General features: G+C 38.4%; 2 protein-coding genes across 2 annotated transcripts; one reads left to right on the forward strand and one right to left on the reverse strand.

The window, feature by feature from the left end:
• Positions 1–51: 51 nt before the first annotated feature.
• LOC102230957 (protein phosphatase Slingshot homolog 3-like) lies at positions 52–16,938 on the forward strand. Its single transcript, XM_005795291.3, has 17 exons — positions 52–210; positions 3,211–3,371; positions 6,545–6,582; positions 6,673–6,862; positions 7,703–7,818; positions 7,932–8,000; positions 8,641–8,706; positions 9,366–9,548; positions 10,022–10,115; positions 10,229–10,357; positions 10,586–10,632; positions 10,773–10,919; positions 13,184–13,384; positions 13,499–13,703; positions 13,786–13,878; positions 13,954–14,049; positions 15,620–16,938. Exons 2-17 carry the CDS (start codon positions 3,324–3,326, stop codon positions 15,755–15,757), a joined length of 1,860 nt encoding a protein of 619 aa, XP_005795348.1. The 5' UTR covers positions 52–210; positions 3,211–3,323; the 3' UTR covers positions 15,758–16,938.
• On the reverse strand, positions 16,937–19,852 carry mrpl18 (mitochondrial ribosomal protein L18). The gene is made up of 4 exons (XM_005795292.2): positions 19,590–19,852; positions 19,349–19,517; positions 18,105–18,339; positions 16,937–17,219 (listed from the first exon to the last, which is right to left on the reverse strand). The coding sequence occupies exons 1-4, from the start codon at positions 19,675–19,677 to the stop codon at positions 17,142–17,144; spliced, it is 570 nt and encodes a 189-aa protein (XP_005795349.1). The 5' UTR covers positions 19,678–19,852; the 3' UTR covers positions 16,937–17,141.
• Between the last annotated feature and the right edge of the window lie 622 nt (positions 19,853–20,474).

Consider the following 20,474-nt stretch of genomic DNA (forward strand, 5'->3'; position numbering starts at 1 on the left):
TTATTTTTAAAGGCTTCCTGTGAGTGGCGTCACCACCACCTCCTCCTCCTCCTCCTCCTCCTCCTGCCCTGCCCGTCTGAGCCGCGGCCGCTCGCTCCGCTGTAAATGGTCTGTCGACAGCACCAGAGGGCGGAATAAGGAGCTCTGGGTACGGAAGACTCACTCAGACGCCAAAACAGGAAATTAGAGCGGAGGACCCAGTCTGGGAAGGTAGGATATCGACTTATTTCTAGTGACGGATTCTCATTTCTGCTGTCTTTGGAGAGTGCAGCCCCGGCAGCAGTAAAGCCTGGCTGGTTTAGCTCGGTCTGCTTGCAGCTGGCTCACAGATTCCGCTGCTGATTTGTTGCGTGTTTTGTTCTGCTGCTGTGACGAATCCCAGAGTTACTTTTAGCGCACTTGTTAATCAAATTGTTTATTTACGAAACAGCGAAATGTCAGCAATACAAAATTAGTATATTTATCAGCAGAGCCGGGGCTTAAAAAAAACAACGTAATTTCTGCCGCGTATTGCATGCGCTGCTCCGCTGCTGTGATGGGCAGCAGACCACAGTACACACTGTGCTTTGCATGAATAACGGGGAAAGCTGGCCAGGAAATTCTGTATTTATTGTCATCTGTTGATATAGCTGTCCAGCTATTGTCATCCTCCGATATTACTCACTCCTCTGCTTATCCAGTCTACTTTAAGTAAACTTATCAATGTATAGGTAACCATTTTTTACTTCCCTTTATTTGTAAAATGTTATATTTAGGCTACTATAAACTGAGTTTGTTTAAGCTCAGAAATTTTGCCTAATGGTTTAAAAGGTATAAATAAATGAATTGGTTGCATTGCAATCACTATTGTACTCAGTGTGCGCATTAAAATACTGGACTGCAGTATTTGCAGTGCATTATACTAGACATAAATATTATTGGCTCATAGCAACTGGTAAAATTGCAAATGTTTAACAATACTATATCAATCATTTGTTTTTTCTAAAGGTACAGTTCTAAATTGATGAAACTATTCATTATCTTATTTAAAAGCTGACCCTAAAGCCTTCAAACCTTTCTGGACACTCAGCCAGAAAGGTTCAGTGAGCATAAATGGGTTTTTTTCTTGCTGATATCAACTTCTGATTTTCTTTGACCTGCCAATTCTGATTTTGACTGATTCTGATTTGTTTAAATACTGCAAACAAATCAGTACTAAAGCTATAGAGAAGCTATTCTCTTGAACAAGAGAAACTACTTTTTCTTGATAGAGAAGGTAGCTTTAAATCCAACACAAATGTAAAGATTCACAAGATTATCCCTATTTGTGAGTCAAAGCTAAACCCCCCCGCAATTGATGCAAAAGGTAAATTGAATCCCAAATAACAGAGTGCAAAAGATGACAAGCTATTTGTAGAATATTTTAAGGAATAACCTATTTTTAAATTTCCCTCATTTCTTTCTAAAAACCTTTTCATTTTTTAGAAATGGTTGCATTGTCAATCATATTTTGAAAACTGTGAAAAGAAAAGTGGCAAGTAAGCTCGTTTCACAAAGAAGCCTCTGGATTTTATTTTACACAATAGGTTTTGTGGTAGGAGTTTATTGTGGTAAAGACAAGGTTTCCCCCACAAAACTTGCTAAACCTGGTGTTTGGGTGCTAGGGCAGTCATTCATCCAGCGCCCATCGTGTTTTTGAGCTAAAAAATGTTTAAAGTTGACAGGAAATTTAAAAATATCACTTGATAATTATGTGTTGTTAAAATATTGGAAGATTAATACCTGAACACCAACTATTAAGTCTTAAAAATGCAAGTATTTTAAAAAAGACTTAACAAAATAAGCAATGTTTAGCCTGGTGGGGGCACAAGTAAAGCCTGGTGGCCCGCCAGACTTATAATACACTGGGAAAACCCTGAAAGATCATCCTCAGGTCAGTTCTGCCAACTTATAATGTTCCTTCTGTCACAACTGTTACACAACCCCAAAGCATCATAGAACCAACACCCTGCTTGTACAATCAGGGTTGTCAAACAGGCTGTTTTTATTTCTCATAACATATAAATTCTTATTCAACCCTTATTTTCAAACTCAATTAGGAGTTTTGATATATGAATCTGCAAACACCTGTAGTATTGGGGAAATAGCTCTACAGTAGAAAAGTGCTCCAACATTTCCAAAGTCTGATAAATCAGCCAGAATTCATAGTCTGGAAATTTTCCCTTGAACAGAGGATTTGCAGATAAAATATTGACAAGCCGATTTTTTTAGTAAGAACTTCCACCATTTTCAGTTCAGAAAAACAACATGTACTTTACTGCACTTTTTTCTGAGCTTAAAAAATGTCAGATAGACATTAGGACATCTGCTCTTTGCATAAATGGGAATGATTTCGTAATTTCTTGAATTTCTGTTGGATTTATAGTCCTTGCCCGTATCAAACACAATATAGCATGTTCATTTGTTTCTTTGTTCTAGTCAAAGAAATTCGCAGGTCAAGTGTCAAAGAAATTTGATAATCTGGTTCAGCCCAGATTCAGCGTATTTCTGATACTCCTGGCTGCACATTATGAAAGGAGGTTATAAGAGTAAGAGATGTGAAAGCAAATTTGCATCATCTGATCTTTCAAAATGATGTTCCATAGCCTTACCACATTAATTACTCTGGATTATTTTTTCGCCTCGCATGAAATCACTTCTGACGACTCGTGTTATCTACTGACTTTTAGTACATGTTGACCCAAAAGTTATTTCGTACGGCTGTTTAGTTGTTGTTATTGCTCTTACGTATTTCATTGCACCACTGCCAAGTATTTTATCCTTAGTTGCATCTAACTTGTGAAGCACTTTGTGCAGCATGAGCTGTTTGAAATGTCCTATATAAATAAATTTGACATTGACATAAAAAGCTATGTTATTCCAATTGCTCTCATCTTACTTGCAATAGATTAATTTGTCTTGAGCAGCTTTGTGGATTTTTTCGACATCAGTTCTTCAAAAGCGGCTTCCTCTTTACAGCGACAGAAGTGTTGTTGCCCAGACATTTTTGTTCAGCCATTTCTTATAAGGTTAGACCTTTGGCCATGTTGAAAGATAGAAAGATATATTTCCTTTTTAAGCTCTGGATAGTGTAATATTATCATCAAAAACACAGTAAACAAAAGCATGTGTATGAGCAAGAATGTTACTTAATGTATCTATTCTAATCTTATTATCTTCTTGCAATTTCAGAAAAAAAAGAAGTGCCCTAGCACCAACGGCTTGCTGTTGGCTGAGGAACCTGCAGAACCTGTCTGAGCCTGCCAGAAACCACTGGCCCGCCGGAGTAAGACTTGTACTGTGCAATGGCTCTGTTGACCTTGCACAGGATCCCATCCATCTCCACCTCCCCTGTGAGTCTCTACCCATCTCCATGTTTACTATCTTCTCAGATATGCAGTTGTTTACTTTATCTGCATGTAGATCAGAGCGTCTGTTTGTGCACAGACCTGTTAGGTCTTTGTGTGTGTTTGTGGGGGGGGACGAAAGAAAAAACAACCCCCTGAATGTGTCCCTTTGTGAATACCCGCACAAAGTTTGCCTAGACGATGATGAGCCTTTTGTTTATTCATTAACCAAGGATTTGATTTCGATGATGGATCTTACCGCAGAAAACATTAATAGAAGCAAATGAATAGCGTTATTTCTGTCTGAGTGCTTTTTGAAGCTGTTAAATACATGCACATAATCATGTAAACACATCATCATTGACCATTGTTTTTCCCTGTCTTCTCTCTTTCACTCTCTGTCACACAGTCATGGAAATAATGTAAAAAGTCTGACTGTTCTGTTCTTTATCATCGCCCACTAATCCACAAATGACTTAACTCTGACTCCAAGTCTCATTCTTTGCATATTTTGTCACAGAATCTAATCACCAATTATCTTAACTTGTTTTCTCCTTTTTTTTTGTCTTCTTCAACCCCTCCTCATCGTTCGTCTCCTGACTCCTGCCCACTTCTCTTTAATTTTCTTTTCTTGACTCTGTCTGGACTTGTCAGTTGCGTAAAAGGTAACGTTACTGTCTCATGTTTCTTTCCATGTAAACTCGTTTTCTCCAGTGCTACTGCTACTTCTCTCGTTTCTCACCCCTTCTCTTTTCTTGCTACATGTTTCATCTTTACATTTCTCCTTCTTCTTTTTCTTTTTCTTCTTCTATAATTTGGCTGTTTAGTTAAGCCCCACCTCCAGCTTCCATTTTAACAATGTTTACGTATAAGTAACATGTTTCTCTTTAATGTTCACGATGAAAAACTACAACAGCATTAGTTTGCCATTTGTTTGTTTTCAATCAGAAAAGTATGATGGGAGGTCACTTGAAGCAGTGTGTATCAATGTGTAATGTTTTTATATGGGCTAACTATAAAAATGAGAATGCAGTATATGGAAATATGTATTGCATTAGTATCTGTAAAAGACAGAAAAATGTTTGTGCACTGATTGCAATGGGCTCCGTTCTTAAAATATACAAATTACCAGATAGGATTTGAAAAAGGATTTGAAATTATTTTTATTTCATAAATCCCTTTATTCTGACTGAATAACTGAATTCTACTTTCTTCAAAGTCAAAAGTTTACACTCACTAAGATTTGCTTCGTTTTAGCAATTTTGGAAGGCTTTGTCTGCTTTTGATAACTTAATTCACAACATTTGTATTAATTGTGGCAGACCTGTGGATGTGTGTAAAGGCACGACTCAGACTATTTCCCTGTGAGGCGGCATGGGAAATTCAAAATCAATCAGGAAAGACACGGGCCTCCACAAATCTGGTTTCCAGATTCCTTAAGGTGCCACATCAATCTGTTCAGACAAGAATAGACTGACTGAAAATGTCCTGCCATATTACAGTTTCACAGGGAAACAGGTTTTGTGCAGAGAGAGACCTGTTAGGTCTGTGTGTGGGGGGGAAGAAGAAAGGAAAAACAACCAGCTGGGGTGTGAATCAACCCCAGCTGGCAATAGTGTCTTTACCCACAGTGAAATAAGTCCTGTACCAGCATGCGCTGAAAGGCCTCTCTATGAGGAAGAGGCCATCACTCCAAAAGCAAGATTTTTAAAATCCAGATTACAGTTTGCAAATGCAAGTACCACCTTTTGCAGACATGTCCTTTGGTTTGTTGAAACCAAATGAAAGTGTTTGTCCATAATGCCCATTGTTACATTTGGAGGAATTAGAGAGAAGCTTGGAAGCCTGAGAGCATCACTCCAACTGTGAAGTGCAGAGGTGGCAGAATCATGATGGATGGGGCAATTAGCTGCAGGATGAACTGGCACACTTCACAAAATAGACTGAATCATGAAGAAATCAAATAAAGTGGAAATTTTAAGGTGGTATCAAAAGCATCATTCATGAAGTTAAAACATGGGCACAAACAAGTCTTGTGTGCCCATGTGGGAGAGTGGCAATATCAGTGTGCCCAGCATGTTTATCCCAAAGAGCTGACTCATTTGTTTAATGCAGCATTAAAAGGTTTTAGAAGGTGGCAAAGTGGTTGCGTCATGAAAAAACTGTAAGTTGTTTTAGTTCCCAAATCGGTCAGAGCAACTTTTTCAGTAAAATCTTGTTTTAGAGGAATATTAAACTTTTTTAATTGTGTATCTTTTTAGGCTGCTCATTATCTTGCATCTATGTTCGCTATAAACCCAAAGCAGAAAGACGTAAACTCTGTTGAATTGTTTAATTGTTATATTGGTACTGCAGTATTCACTAATAGCATTCCATATTGCATGTCTATAGTCGTACAGCTCCGGTGAAGGACAAAAAAAAGTTTTTGGTGTGGCCATCACAAAGCCTTGATCTATAATAGAAAATGTGTAGGCAGAGCTGAATGAAGGTGTGTGCGAATGAGGCAGCCTACAAACCTCACTCAGTTACACCAGTTCTGTCAGGACAAATGGGGAAAAACTCCAGTAAAGTATGATATATTGCACACTGAGCTTGTGGAAGGAGCTGTTTGCCCTTAGTCATACATATTAAAGGTAATTAAATCAAATACTGTAAATCTTTGAGATTGAAGGAAGAAATTTTAAAAAAACTGCAAAAGAAAAGTATTATTCTTGGAATTTGTCATGATTAAATGAAAGAGGGGAAAGCTTACCACACATGTACATTCATCCACGAACCTTGGCTGAAAATGACTCCAGCGTGTACAAGCATAATAAATATACATACAGATCCACTCACTAAGTTAGGATATCACTGAAAAGCTCATTTATTTCATGGTCAACACATTATATAGATTAATTACACAGATGCATGTTTGAAGCCTTTCTTCTTGTTAATTATGATGATTTTCCACTTACAGTTAATGAAAACATGACATTTACAATTAAAATATTACAACAAAGCAACAAGCTATTTTTAAAAAAACAATTTTATACCTTCCTAGAGGTTATTTTCAAAAGGTGCTTTTAATCTGACAAATGAGTCTCGTCGAAATATATATTCTACTTTGTTGAATTTGACTGTATATTACTCTGCCATCTTTCTTATGAGGTTTTCTTTTGAATGTATTTACTTTGAAGGATGAAAGCTTCCAAAGAAGAGGACGACTTCAGAAAAGGTAAACATCTACTCATTTTCCAATAACCCTAACATGGTTGTTTGAACATAGTCATATAAAACTAAACACTTTGTGTCTGTCTGTTTCCAGAGAGAGCTTTGCTCTCGTTAAAGGAGCTGTCCTTCTGCTGGAAGATGACGATACTCGGGGTCTCAAAGATGACACTTCTTCCCACGACGGGAGTTCTCCTGTGAAAAAAGGCAGTGGCGCGTCAGAGACACGACACAGACACCTCCATGCCATGCTTGAACAGCTCAGACCGGAAGACACCATCAAGCTGGTGAGCCCCGGTGTTGAAATGCATGTTACATACAGCTCTGGAAAAATTACAAGACCACTTAAAATGATCAGTTTCTCTGATTTTACTCTTTATGGGTGTAAGTTTGAGTAAAATGAACATGGTTCTTTTATTCTATGACCTACTGACAACATGCCTCTGAAATTGCAAGCAAAAGCAAAATTTAGTGTTTATTTGCAGAAAATAAGAAATGGTCAGAATGATTAAAAAAAGACGCAGTGCTTTCAGACCTCAAATAATGTGAAGAAAACATTGTTCATATTAATTTAGAAACAACAGTACTGCTATTTTAACTCTGGAAGAGTTCAGAAATCAATATTTGGTAGAATAACCAGGAGGTTTTCAAACGAGTTCAGTGCAGTGGTCTCTTCATTTTTTCCAGAATTATATATGTAATTAGTAGGGCCTAAAACTTGAAGTATGGGAAGAATTTGGCTTACAATCACTCCTTAAAAATTCAATTTTTAGGCTTATTTCTTTGCATCAAACCAGCTACAAGGTTGGGCTTTTGATAAAAAAAATTGCTGATGCTAATTTATTATTACTGTGGAAAATGGCTATATTATTTTTAGCTATGTTTCAGACAGCCTCACGCTGTGGATATGATAGATATGGTTCATCATGCTTTCCTTAAGCACAGTGTTTTCCTACCTTATCTCAAAGTTTTTCAAGGAGAGAAGTCGGCATATGATACTTTGTACCATGTAGAGCCAGATAAATATTTTTGGTTCCAACAGGTGTCATGTTGCCTAGAAAGCATATTTATTTTTCTGCATTGACTAGTCCTGTGACTCTGTCTTCCCGACTCCTCTTGTCACCCAGGCGGTGGAGCTGGAGTCGGTCAGCTCGGTCAGAGTCAGGTATCTGATCGTTGTCTCCACGCTGGCAAGCAAACAGGAGAGCATTCTGCTGGGCATGGATTTCCCCAGCTCACAGAGGTGAGGGTAACTTAGATGTTGGTGTACTGTTCCACAAGCAGTGCACAGGCTAACAAAGTTTGCTTTAACCCTGTCAAATCCAAATTTCTTACCTGCACTGTGTCTCGTTGCAGCACTCATTGTACTATCGGCTTGGTCCTGCCAGTATGGAGCGACACACAAGTGTATCTGGACGGAGATGGGTAAGAGACATTTTAACAATGTAGGACTAAAGGATCTGAAGTGAAACCAGTCTGCAGTCTGGTATTTGGGATTCCTTCCAGAGACATGTTATTTATAGAGTTGACTCATTTGCTATAAACTACACATGCTCACTCTCTCAAAAACTCTTACATAAACATGAAGCTCATGTGTTCACGGAGAGTTCAGCAGCTGAAAGCTTTAGTGGTTCTGCCGTTTGTATTAAAAGCATCAAGTTTTCAAATGTCTGTAGAGGAGGGTTGTTAAACGGGCTAAAACATTCAGGCTCACATGGTGTGAGAACTGTCTGCTGTGTACTAACTGATCCACCATCACATGCTGAGTGTCACACAAGATTCTTTGATTGGTTGCCATGTCTCACCAGCGTGTTCACCCCTTATAAGGCCGGATCACACCTCTCGCTGTGTCGTTTTTTTCTTCTTTCTTGCTGCCTTTACATTTTTATTTTTCACTTTGTTCACCAGAAATGTCACTAATTTGCACTGAAAACGTCTTTCTGCCCTTTCTAGCACTCTGCGTTTTTCCATTATTTGTTTCTTATCAGATTTTTCTTCCTCCTTATCTGTATTCACTGGAGTTTATCAGAGTTCATATCTGTTTTGTTTTGTTTGTTTTTTGCAGTGGTTTTAGTGTGACGTCAGCAGAGGACACCAGAAATTTTAAACCAGTTTCAATGCAGACCATGTGGTGAGTTCTCATGCTGATACAACAGAAGTAAGAACTACAATAGCAAGGAGTTGTAGGGAGAGGCCAGGATGAGCTCAGATTTCATTTTTAACCCCCAGGCATTTCAGTGTTTTTTATTTCATGCCAGTTCTCAGAAAACGGAGTCAAACTGGAATAACAAAAACATATGGGAAAGAGCCATCAAGTGCATACCTATAACCCCAACTACACCTCTTTTGGAGGTGTTTCCACACTTTGCAGTGACCGTTGGTCTGTGGTAACAACACATTGGTCTCAAGCAACCACATTCCAGAGAAGAAAAATGTAGTTTTGATCTACTGTATGTCATTTCTTCGAAGAAATTAAAGTTTGGTTAAGCTCCACTTTTGGCAATTGTTTCTGCAATCTTTTTGATTGCTTGCAGCCCAATGAGCGATTTCCCTGCTCTTCCAAGGATTAGCTGTTCAGTTCCAGGATCCCAATCCTCGCTTGGACCTGACCAAATGTGAAAAACTTTAATGGTGTGAATGCATTTGCAGCAATGGGACAGTAATGGACAGGCACAACCATGCAGTCATAGATTGTACTATAGTCTTGTTATAGATTAGCATCTGTATTTAGAGCTATCTGCTTGCACGAACTACTGGTTTAAATTCTCCACCCGTTTCTTCTCCTTTAAGGTCAATCCTGCAGGTGCTGCATGGCTGCTGCGAGCGGGCAGTCAAAGCAGCCTTAATCCCAGGCTGTGGCCTAGAGTGGGCCCAGCACTACGCCCAGCACATTGAGTCCGATCGGTTCTGCCTGAACGAGTGGGAGGTTATGAACGACCTGGAGTCAGTGCGCAGGGACAGTAATGGACAGAGGTTAGAGGGCTGTTTTTTTTTTTACTTTCATTTTATATTAGATTAATGATCTGAAACACTCCAGCCAGAAGTGGAACAGGAAACTATCCTCATGTTATTTACTTAGTTAAAGGTTGAAATACAGCCGTTTTAAACGGCACCACAACAAGTAGGTCATGCATGAAAGATCTTATCTGAATAGAAAGTGCATTTAGGCACAAAGAGGCCTTTATAAACAATTCTTACTCTGCAGATACAGTAAATAATGATTACATTTGCAACCGTTCTTAAATATATCTGAACCGATCTATTTGCATAGAAGTTGATTAACGTTTAGTTGTAATTGTGCTTTGTAACTGATTTCTAGTTTGTCAGGTTTCACCTCTCCATGCAGCTGTAAATTTGAAATGAGTTATACTGTTTGTCCTCTGCTCCTGTTGTTCAATGCAAATATGTCACAGTGTGTTAAAGCTTCTCTTTCCTTGTTTGAAAAGCTGTGTAGACAGAGTTTCCAATGAAAGGCTCATCAAAGAGCACCTGAGAGACATCATGAGAACCGAAGACCTGGACAACCTCACGTCTAAAATGGTAAGACATGTGGGAGGAGGATCGCGAAGAAGTTGGTCCTAAAACGGCAGGTTCTCAGACCAGCAGGAGGTTAAATAATTAATGAATGTGCACTTTTTTTTTTGTTTCTGCAGGTGCACACTGCGTTGGAGTCCAGGATAGGGTTTGATATGAGAATCTACAAGGAGTACATTGATAATGAGATCTTGGTTACCATGGCTCAGATGGACAAACCCTCAAAAATATTTGATTACCTTTACCTGGTAAGTGTTTGGGTTGTAGTAAAGCTTACCACCATAAAGAGGGCTTTCCCTGCTGCAGAGTCAACAAACTGACAGAAATAAGCTTTCGCCAGAATGTTGTCACATGACCTTAACTTCCCCTTTGTGGGAGATTGTGTGTCAACAGCGATAGGGAAGACAGCGCTGCAGGCCCTTTCCGCCTTCTTGTCTGTTTCACTAACTTTCTTTTTTAAATTATTGTCATTTCAGGGCTCTGAGTGGAATGCTGCTAACTTTGAGGAGCTACAGAAAAACAAGTTGGTGTTTGTTCTTACTTCCAACTATCCCTACAGATCTGTCTAAATGTCTCTGTGTCAGATTGTTTATTGATGTGTATAACTCAGAGCTATGCATGTTGTTTCGCTGAGTCACTAATCTGCTTCTGCTTGTTTTTCAGCGTTGGCTACATTCTGAATGTCACAAGGGAGATTGACAACTTCTTCCCAGAATCCTTCACTTACATGAACATCAGAGTGTATGATGTGGAGGCTACTGACCTGCTCTCTCATTGGCCGGACACATACAACTTCATCAACTCTGCAAGGTAGAGCTCATTCACCAAACACAGTATAAAACTCTCCAGGGTGCACAGTTTAAAAACAAGCATCTAGAGTTCACAGTTAGGGCTGCATGATAGTGAGGATGTTTGCTATTGCCACAATATTTCCACCACACTCCTTGCTGGTCATAAGCATATGTGCGCTCATCAGAGAGGATTTGCAACACATTAAATTAGACTTTTTAAGGGTGGAATAATTATATAACTAAAATCTTTTTAAAACATTATGTTTTCTCCAATCCACTCTGGATCAAGACTGCTCTGAAAATGCACGTAAAACCGATCGTTTGGATAAATGCCACCGAGCAAACTGCAGAAAAACCAAATGCTTTTTTTTGTCATCAGCAAAAAAGCTGGGAGGGAATATTGATCACTCCTCTTGTCAGAATTGGTAAAGCTTATTTAATTTTGGAGTTGCTAGCACCATCCTGGCATTCAAAAGCAGTCTATGCATTTTCAATTGAGCTGAGTTTTGTTCTGTTCAACTGAACTATTTAATGTTAGGCAGCTCTATTTCAATTCTAGTTTTGTTGTATCTCTAGGTTAACTGTTCTGCTGGAAATTGCAATAAACTGACCCAAACTTTTACCCTCAGAGGAAGAAATATGGCTTTAATGATCTGGTACTTTCCAAGAACCACTAAGGAAGAAAATTCCTACCTCGAATCTGAAAGATTAGGGTGATGGAAAGGACACTTAGATGAGCAGTCTTGCATTGCTGTTATTTAATAAAAGAAATTTGACTGGTAATTTAGAAAGGTATGAATCATTTTCAGTGTGCAGATTTTGTTTTTAAATAGCAATAAAGCAAATGAATTACTGTTTTCAAAACTAGTAATCTGTTTTAAATTGCTTTCTTGTTTCATTAATTTCAGAAAGACTTATTGGTTGAAAGAAAATCATTCAAAATTTCAAACAGCCAAGTGTGTGAGTAATTTTAGTACTACATTTATTTTAAAATATGTTCAACAAACAGCTGGAATCAACACATTAACCAGCAGACAAGAATATGTGAGAAAACTAATTTATCTACTCATAAATTATTGTTAAATGTGATCTTCTGTGTTGATGCACTTTCACTTCTCCTTTTGCTGTTATTTTAGGTAGTTGGAAGTCACACTAAAATGTGAACAGTAGGTCTGAGAGGACTACTAGGCAGAATTTGTCATCTTTAAACAGATTATAATATTTTAACATTGGGCTACATTTTTAACTTGCTTGTTGCTGTCTTGAAGCCTGATAAGTCATTAGGATAGTTTGACTATTGCCACAAATATGGTGGAAAAATATCTCCCATACAAGTGTGCTCTCTCAAAATACAAACCATAGACAACTACAGTATTTAGCAAAAAATAAAAACTATTAATGCTTTAAAATGGCAAGTACAAAACCTAATTATATGTTCTAGCTAGCCAGTAGATCTGGCCATTATTTATACTTCCATGAATTTCCAAAGCCCTTTGATCATTCTCATTGAGAAGCTCCATAACAGGTGACAAGTCGGCCTGTTTGATGCTTATAACATTTAGGTGAGATATGTTGCAATTTGGACTTTGTCCTGGGTTTGTTTGAACCCTCGGCACAAGTAGATAATCTCTGAGACAAACTTTGACATAAGTACGTTGATGGTATGAAGTTAATTTGTTTTATCTAGGCCACCTCTGCAATTTGAAATGAACAGAACTCTCTGTAGTTTGACCTGAAATTTCACCTGACTGACACATCAGTAAGTCTGTCGCAATTAATCAGTTAATCATCTGATAAAATAAAATGAGCTCAATAATTTCCATACTGATAGAAATTAGAAAACAAAATTGTAGGGTGATTTTGTTTAGAGATCATAGTCCATTTTATTTATTGTTTATACTGTGTGTGCTTTTAATTTTTGTTTAATTTATTGATTTTGGTTGCTGTGTTTTATTTTCAAGATTTAAATATCTTCCAGTTCCAGAAAGTGGCATCATTGTTTTTCCCAATAATTTCTGAGCTATTTTATTGTTCAGTAAAATTTGTTGTCATAACAGGCATCAACACTAAAAGAGACAATGACAACTTCTCTATTTTTTTTTTAGGTTTATTCAATTTTAGAGTGTCTGATTTTTGAAACTCTGAGTTCACTTTAGCAGACTCGTCAGAGGTTTCCCCCTGTAAGCAGCATCTCTCTTCGGAACGTGTTGTATTGTATTTATGCCTCAGTTTCTGCAGCACTCTCAGCCTCGTGATTGATTGTCCCTCCTCTGTGTGTCACAGGAAGAGCGGGCAGGCGGTGTTGGTGCACTGTAAGATGGGAGTGTCTCGTTCTGCATCCACGGTGATCGCCTACGCCATGAAGCAGCAGCACTGGTCTCTGGATGAGGCGCTTTCTTACGTTAGGGATCGGCGGTCCATCGTCAAGCCCAATGACGGTTTTCTGAAGCAGCTGCAGACCTACAGCGGTATCCTCAGCGCAAGGTGGGATCCGACGCTGTATGAGACGCCATGTTCTATCAAAAGAGGGGCTGATATAAATATTTGTCCATTCTGATTTAATGAAAGTGAGGAGCTGTGATGTGTTCATCTTTGCAGCCAGCAGCGTCACAGCGCTCTCTGGAAGCCAAGACAGAAGTCAGTCCGAAAGGACAAGGGAGAGCAGGTCGACAAATCAGGAGGGGAGGACAATGATGAGGACGATGAGGATGAAGATGAAGACGAGGAGGATGATGTAGATAGTCTATATGAAAAAGATTCATTCAGCCCAGATGAGAAAAATAATTCAGAGGAAGAACAAGAGGTAATTTTATAATTTATAAAAAAAAATATTCAGCATTTTAAAACCGACTGGTTGATCTCTTTTGATTCTCAAACACATTCAGGTGTTTGAAGAACCAAGTCCACAATCTGACAACCTCCAGCTTCCCAGGCAGGAAGGAGCAAGTCCCATTATCACCATAAACGAACCAGACAAGGTGAGCCGATTAGGGTTTTTCACTTACGGCGCAGCTGCAGACATCGATGGTTTACTACGTCTCTTTATTCCAAAGGTTGTTCCAAGTGTGAACCGCAGTGGCAGGATGAACCTCTTCTCCCTCATGCAGTCCATAAGCGAACTAGATGACATGGATAATGGACACGAACCGGTAAACAAGATGCTTATTCTCATCCTGATTACAGTTTAGTTTCAGTAAAATAATTTCCTAAAATACAGTGTTTTTGGGCCAAATTTTGTTGGAATTTTCTGCAAACATACAGACGCAGTTTTTCTACTGACGGGTAAATTTTCAGTTGTGGCATCATGTCTCTTATATAAAATTATTGTTAAAGAGAACCTACAATGCTTGAACTTTGTGTAAGAACAATAGAATAGAATAGAATTACTTTATTCATCCCAGCAGGGAAATTACTTCGCAGTTACAGCATAGAGACAAGACACACAACAACCACCACTGAGTAGCAATTGTAGACAAAATAAAAAATAAAAATAAAAAATAACATGCTGTCAATATAAAAAGCAACTTAGAGCGGTCCTTGCAAAGATTCAAAAAATGCAGATACATTATGTATATGTAAATATATGTACAGTAAGTGTGCCACAGTGCAGTTGTGCAAAATTGGACTGATTAGTGCAGAACAATGATTTAGCTTTTATTGAACGGTGAGATGGCATGTGGCAGGAAGGATTTCCTGTATCTGTCCCCACGACAGCAGAGCTGGAGCAGCCTATGTGAGAAGGTGCTCCGCTGTCTGTCCACTATGTGGTGGAGAGGGTGCTGTTTATTGTCCATAATAGACAGAACCTTCTTCAGTGTCCTCCTCTCCACCACAGTTTCCAGGGACTCCAGCCTTAGTCCCAGTACAGAGCCAGCTTTCCTGATGATTTTGTCTAGTCTATTAGAGTCGCTGGCTCTGATGCTGCTTCCCCAACACACAGCAGCAAAGAAGATGGCAAAAGGAAAGTTGTTTTAATATTTAATTAGAGACACGTTTCTGTTTTAAATTCAGAAACGGAAGTAAGAACTTTCAGCATCAGCTGTGGAAATGTAACTTGGTGAAATTATTCTGGGTGAGAGCTTTCCTGTGATTCCTCTTCAGAGAAATGCCCCCAAAAATAGTGTGACTGAATATTACTGTGTTCCTCATAGTTACCAGAGCTCGTCTGATATAAATATTTTGAATTTGGAAAAAAAATTTCACTTGAAAATCGCACCACTATATATTAGGAACTACTGTATTTAAATAGACCAACACAAAATATCTTATCATTCCAAAAGGGGAAAGAAAATACACAGTTTTTATTTTTTGTAAGTAAAAGGGCTCCTTTCCTCCAATACCCCTAAATGAAATCCAGTGCAACCCATTACCTTGAAAATAGTAAATAGTCTTTGTGTAATTAAATTTCATCATAGATGAATCTGTTCTATGAAGTATTCAGAAGTTGTTGGAGAATATTAGTGATCATGAAGATTAACAAACACAACAGAGAGGTCAGGGATGAAATTGTGGTGAAGTTTAAAGCAGGATTAGCTTATAAAACATTAAACGTTTCTGCCTTCTGATCATTAATATGTAATTTGAAAATGTCCAAATAGAGCATTTCCATATTTTTATATAATTGAAAGACTTCAGTATATATTTTTTTCTTTTAGTACAATGGCCTCCATAGGTTTGAGCCACTAGACGTTCACAACAAGCTGTTTATTCTGTCCAAAGCTTCCTGGCAGTCCGAGACGCTCTCCGAAGCAGCGGAGGCGCAGCCACGGCCGACGGGGGCTCACACACCAAAGAGCATGCGTTGATGTGTCACCAGAGCCGCGCTCCCTGCCAGACAGCGGTCAGAGCAAGGACTAAAGCGACCAAGGAGGGGGACTATCAGGAGCGCACAAGAGGGACAGGGATCAATAAAGGAAATCCCAAAAGTGATGAACCCAGGAAACATGCCAAGGAAGTTCTGTTGAAGCTGTAATTTATGTTTCACCAGCCCTTCATTGCACATCTGAGCTCCTACTAATACCTGGTTTGTTTTGATGAGGTTCTCTCTGCAGTATTGCTGTACCTGTGGCAGGCAGGATTTCATAAAGATGATGTCACTGTCTAAGTGGCATTACGGTTATAAAATGCTGTCATTATGACTCACTAGAGCCTCCTTCTGCCCTAATGGCGCTCTCCCTTCAACACTCCAGAGAGCTCTATGCAATACCTGTAATCTCTCGTTCTCTGGCAAACACCAGGTTTCAAACTGCCACGTGTTCACATCTTTTTCTTTCCAAAAGATATTTCTTCATCTCTGATGGAAAGATTTTACTGTATCTAAGCTGTGCATTACGGACCACGTTAAAAGGCCAGTTTTATGGCGCATGCCTGATTGCCAAACTGTTTTTCTACATGCCAGTGAATATATTTAAATGAAAAGCTAATGTACGGAACAATTGTAGACCATTTTATTTTTTATTCTAATGTGTATACCAGGACTGCATGAGTGCCTTCAACCTGAGAATGACATATTTGCTGGTGTTTTTATGGTTTTACTATGAGGAAATTGTCCCATCTTGTATTTTTCCTACAGTGTCTCACTTGGCTTCATCAATGTGACTTCCAGAGATTGTGCTTATTTACAATACATAGATATCCATATATAATTGCTGGTGATCTGGGTGCATGTTTTTGTGATTATATACCAGCCTGTAAGACCAAATTGTTCAGGGTTTCTTTTTTTGTGTATTTATATGAACTTTATCAGTTTATTATCCACCAGATGCTGATGTGGAATGTTATTTCATGCTGGTGTTATTCTTTAAGTACAACCAAGCTAAGGCTTAATTCATTAAACCTGCAAGTGCACAAATTTAAAGCATTTACATGCACTTTATAATCCCACACTGTTCACACTGCCTGAGGCAACCCTGCACTGTACCGTGATTGGTAACTTTAAGTTGCACCCAAAGCTGGTCTGTTGTAAGTTCTTGGCTTTCTCCACCTCACTCTTGTTTACAAAACATTCAGAGTGACAAATAAAGAAATCACACTCCAAACATTTAGTCTCTTTATTAAACCACAAGATCTCAGGTAAAAGACATTATTATTCAAATTCTCATAATATTGTCATTTACTGTAGTCTCTCTAATGTAACTATTTGTACAGTAATAACAGGACTTGTTTTAGATACAGTGTTATATCATCACAAATACAAATGATGATACACATCATTTGTATATGTGACAAATGATGCTCAAATTTAGGTCCCTACATATTTCCTTCTGGGTTCACTGAGGATGACTCCTCCCTGCTTCATTGCAGCTCTGAAGGCTTGAACCTGCAAGAAGGAGATTGAAATATAAAACATATGCATTTACTTTGAAACGGTGTGAATTAGTGATTGGTTAATGAGGAGTCATGAAACGTTTGGACACATTGAAAAAACTCACTGAATACTGACACCTGCTGGACCTTCAAAATACCTGCAGGCAAATTAGTTGACGCTGTCAACCGACACTGATTTGATGAGCTAGTATATACAATAATATCATTTAAGTCATTGTATTTTAGATCGCATTATATCTTCATTTAAATTTGAAATATAAATTTTTAGATACAGTATAAATAATGTGAACATGTGTCATCATGTGAAAATTTAAGAACATGTGTTGTGAATACGAATGCATGCAGACAGATTTTATTTCCTACAAACTTGTTTTTAAAAAATAAATTTTTTCAAAGTTTTGAAATCGAGTCCATTACGCTTTATTGATACAACTTCTCCAGCTGTAGAAAACATTCGTTCACACGGCACAGATGAGGCTGGACTCTAAAGTGCAAAGAAATTGTAAGGAAAGCAGGAAGTAGTTTGGACAAATTGTCTTTTGGTTGCAAGTGAGTGATTCCATCACTCACTAGATGGCAAAACAGCTTTTCAACAAAGATTTTGGAGAACAAAAACTTAAAAGCTGTTGCATTTATTTAATGTCCTTTGTATTAGAAAAACTAAAATAATGATTACTCCTCAGTTGGGAAATTCAAGTTTTAGTCATTTAAAGTTGTAATCTTATTCCTAGAAAATATGGATAGCTACTTAGGATCTGAAAGTTTGACCTGTCTATTTTCAATTAGAATCAGTGTCAGTGAAAGTAGTTAGTAGACAAAACGAAATATGAGGCCTTCAACGCAAAGTAATCCATCGGATTCTGCAACCAATACTCACTCCCTCGGATCGGTACGTCCAGGGAATGGCCCGGTACACCATCCTCATGATGCCTGCCTGCTGGCATCGATGCGCCAGCACCTCGCCCACAGCCTGACACGCCGCCACGCAGTTTGTGGAGGCCAGCTCCTTCTTCACGGCCCACTCTTTGGTCGAACAGGTCAGCACTGGGACGGGTGAAGTGTAGGAGAACACTTCTGCTGTGACGTGATGTTGACTGCGAGAAAACATCAACCTGAAAAGATGAACAAAACAGAAGTAGATGGTGTAAAGATTTATTTTTTATTTAACATGTTATTCTCTCAAGATGAAAAAACATACTTTGTTCATTGAAAAAAATGAATTTGGGTACACAAGTTTACTTTTATTACGGGTGTTTCTAATCCACACATGAAGAAAATATATAATCCTTCACCTGGAAAATAAACAGTTCAGCTAAATGAGGGGGAATAAAAAATTAATATTACACTTGAGTCCCCAGTGAGTGGATAAAACCCATAAATGTCCTAATATGAATGGTATGAACACAAACATGCTATGCAAGCTTACATAAATGTTTATATATATTTTTTTAAGGGTACATACCTTTTTGTTTCAATATATTTCATACGTTGTTTTAATTACATGGATAATTAATGTATTAATAATAATATCACCGGTCAGGAATCAAAATTGCCTAACTTTCTCACGATCAGCAAGTCAAATACTGACGAATATTTTCTTTCCTGTTATGAATATTAGTTGTTGTCGTTTCATACTATAGCTGGGGATTCCTTTACATAAATTGTAAGGAATAAGGTGTGTCCAACACACACCTTACTGACCAATTTCAAAACAAGTCCTATTTCTAGGCTCCTATAACTTCCATCTTTTGATTCTTGGGAAGATTAAAACTCAAATAATCCCCTAACTTTGTTTTCATCATTTCAGTTTTCAGGCTTTTGTTCTTTTCAGCCCCTCAGAGATGGTTCCCTCTAAACAAAGAAGTATCTTCTATATAAATATCTAATATTTTATTTTAAAATCGCTTCTAATGTCATTTAGGTAGTTCACGTCTCATTTCAAGGCCTTTATTTTTTTTTTCAGCTCCTGAGAGGTGACAAAAGTCGCTTGAGATTGTTTTTAAATTAAAATACATTAGTATTTTACCGTGAAAATTTGGAGAAATATTTAGGCAAAGTAGATTCAAACAGCATCCTGGCAACGAAGCTATTAAAAGGGGGGATCCAAAGATCTCTTTCTACCTGTGGTAGAACTGCTGGTGAGGCCAGGTGGTCTTCCAGCCCCGGTCCTTCACAGCCAGGGCCATCTGCTCCAGGTTCCGCGGATTCCTGTTCACGAAGGTCGGGTTGACGGCTTCGTTTACATTCGGGGTGGGCTCGGGCCGAGCTGCAGCCTGACTCAAACACCGAGCTGGTACCAGGACCAGCTAACCAGTTAGTAACAGCAGCGATTCAATGGCAGCAGCGCCGTTTGTTTACTTACCTGAGTGCTTTGAAGCAACACCAGAACCACACCGCTGAATTTGGCCCATCAACAGCCGAACACTCCTATTAATTTCCCTCAAAGCCATCTCTGTTTGACCTCTGTTCCGCTTAGACAGTCAAATTCCGTTTATCCGTGAACATCTAGGCACACTTTGTGTCCTTAGATAAGTTCAAACCAACTCCCCTTTTCCTACACACTATTTTATAAGGTTTCACCGTGACAGAGGGAGCGCCATCTTTGAGACTCCAATAATATCCGGTTCACTTGACTGGGTGTTACTTGAAAAGGAGCACGGATAGAAACAGTCGATTATTCCGAAAAATAGAAACTTGGGAGGGAGAACTTTGTGTAACATATGTATGTTTTTATGCTTAATTGTTTATAAACAAGTGAAAAATAATTCAATTACTCTTTCGTAAAATTTATCTTCAGACAATAAGGAAGTCCTTTTTGTTAGATTAACACCAAATTTATTTATTTGGATGCAAAATGCTGTCACCCTGAACACCATCCCTATCCTGAAACATGGTGGTGAGGGCATCATGGTTGTAGATACTCTCAATTCAATCTGATTAAGTGTACTTTGTCAAGGACATGGGCGAAATGTTTATCCATTTGTGCAATGCTGGTAGTAGGATACCGCAAAAGATTTGCAGCTTGAAGCAACAAAATCTGAAGGCACCTGTTTGCATTTTGCTTAGGGCTATTGGTCCAAATGGTGTTGAATACAAATGCATTTTCTTCTTTTTTTAGGATTTGTACTTGTAAAATAATTTTAAAATGTTGTATATTTTTTCTAACTTACAGTTGTGTGCTATTTTGTGATGGACTATTACATAAAATCTCAATATAAACTTAAGAAAAGTCCAGGGGGTGGGAATA

Source organism: Xiphophorus maculatus, chromosome 23 (assembly GCF_002775205.1).
Source record: "Xiphophorus maculatus strain JP 163 A chromosome 23, X_maculatus-5.0-male, whole genome shotgun sequence".
Lineage (NCBI taxonomy): Eukaryota > Metazoa > Chordata > Actinopteri > Cyprinodontiformes > Poeciliidae > Xiphophorus > Xiphophorus maculatus.

What these genes read in the sequence shown, in the direction of transcription:
- LOC102230957 (XM_005795291.3), top strand. Translation starts at nt 3,324, where the DNA reads ATGGCTCTGTTGACCTTGCACAGGATCCCATCCATCTCCACCTCCCCT. An exon ending in GTGTATCTGGACGGAGATGG is followed by an intron (nt 8,001 to 8,640) that starts GTAAGAGACATT and finishes TGTTTTTTGCAG; the next exon opens with TGGTTTTAGTGTGACGTCAG. An exon ending in ATTCAGAGGAAGAACAAGAG is followed by an intron (nt 13,704 to 13,785) that starts GTAATTTTATAA and finishes AAACACATTCAG; the next exon opens with GTGTTTGAAGAACCAAGTCC.
- mrpl18 (XM_005795292.2), bottom strand. Translation starts at nt 19,677, where the DNA reads ATGGCTTTGAGGGAAATTAATAGGAGTGTTCGGCTGTTGATGGGCCAA. An exon ending in TGTTGCTTCAAAGCACTCAG is followed by an intron (nt 19,518 to 19,589) that starts GTAAGTAAACAA and finishes TCCTGGTACCAG; the next exon opens with CTCGGTGTTTGAGTCAGGCT. An exon ending in GGACGTACCGATCCGAGGGA is followed by an intron (nt 17,220 to 18,104) that starts GTGAGTATTGGT and finishes TCCTTCTTGCAG; the next exon opens with GTTCAAGCCTTCAGAGCTGC.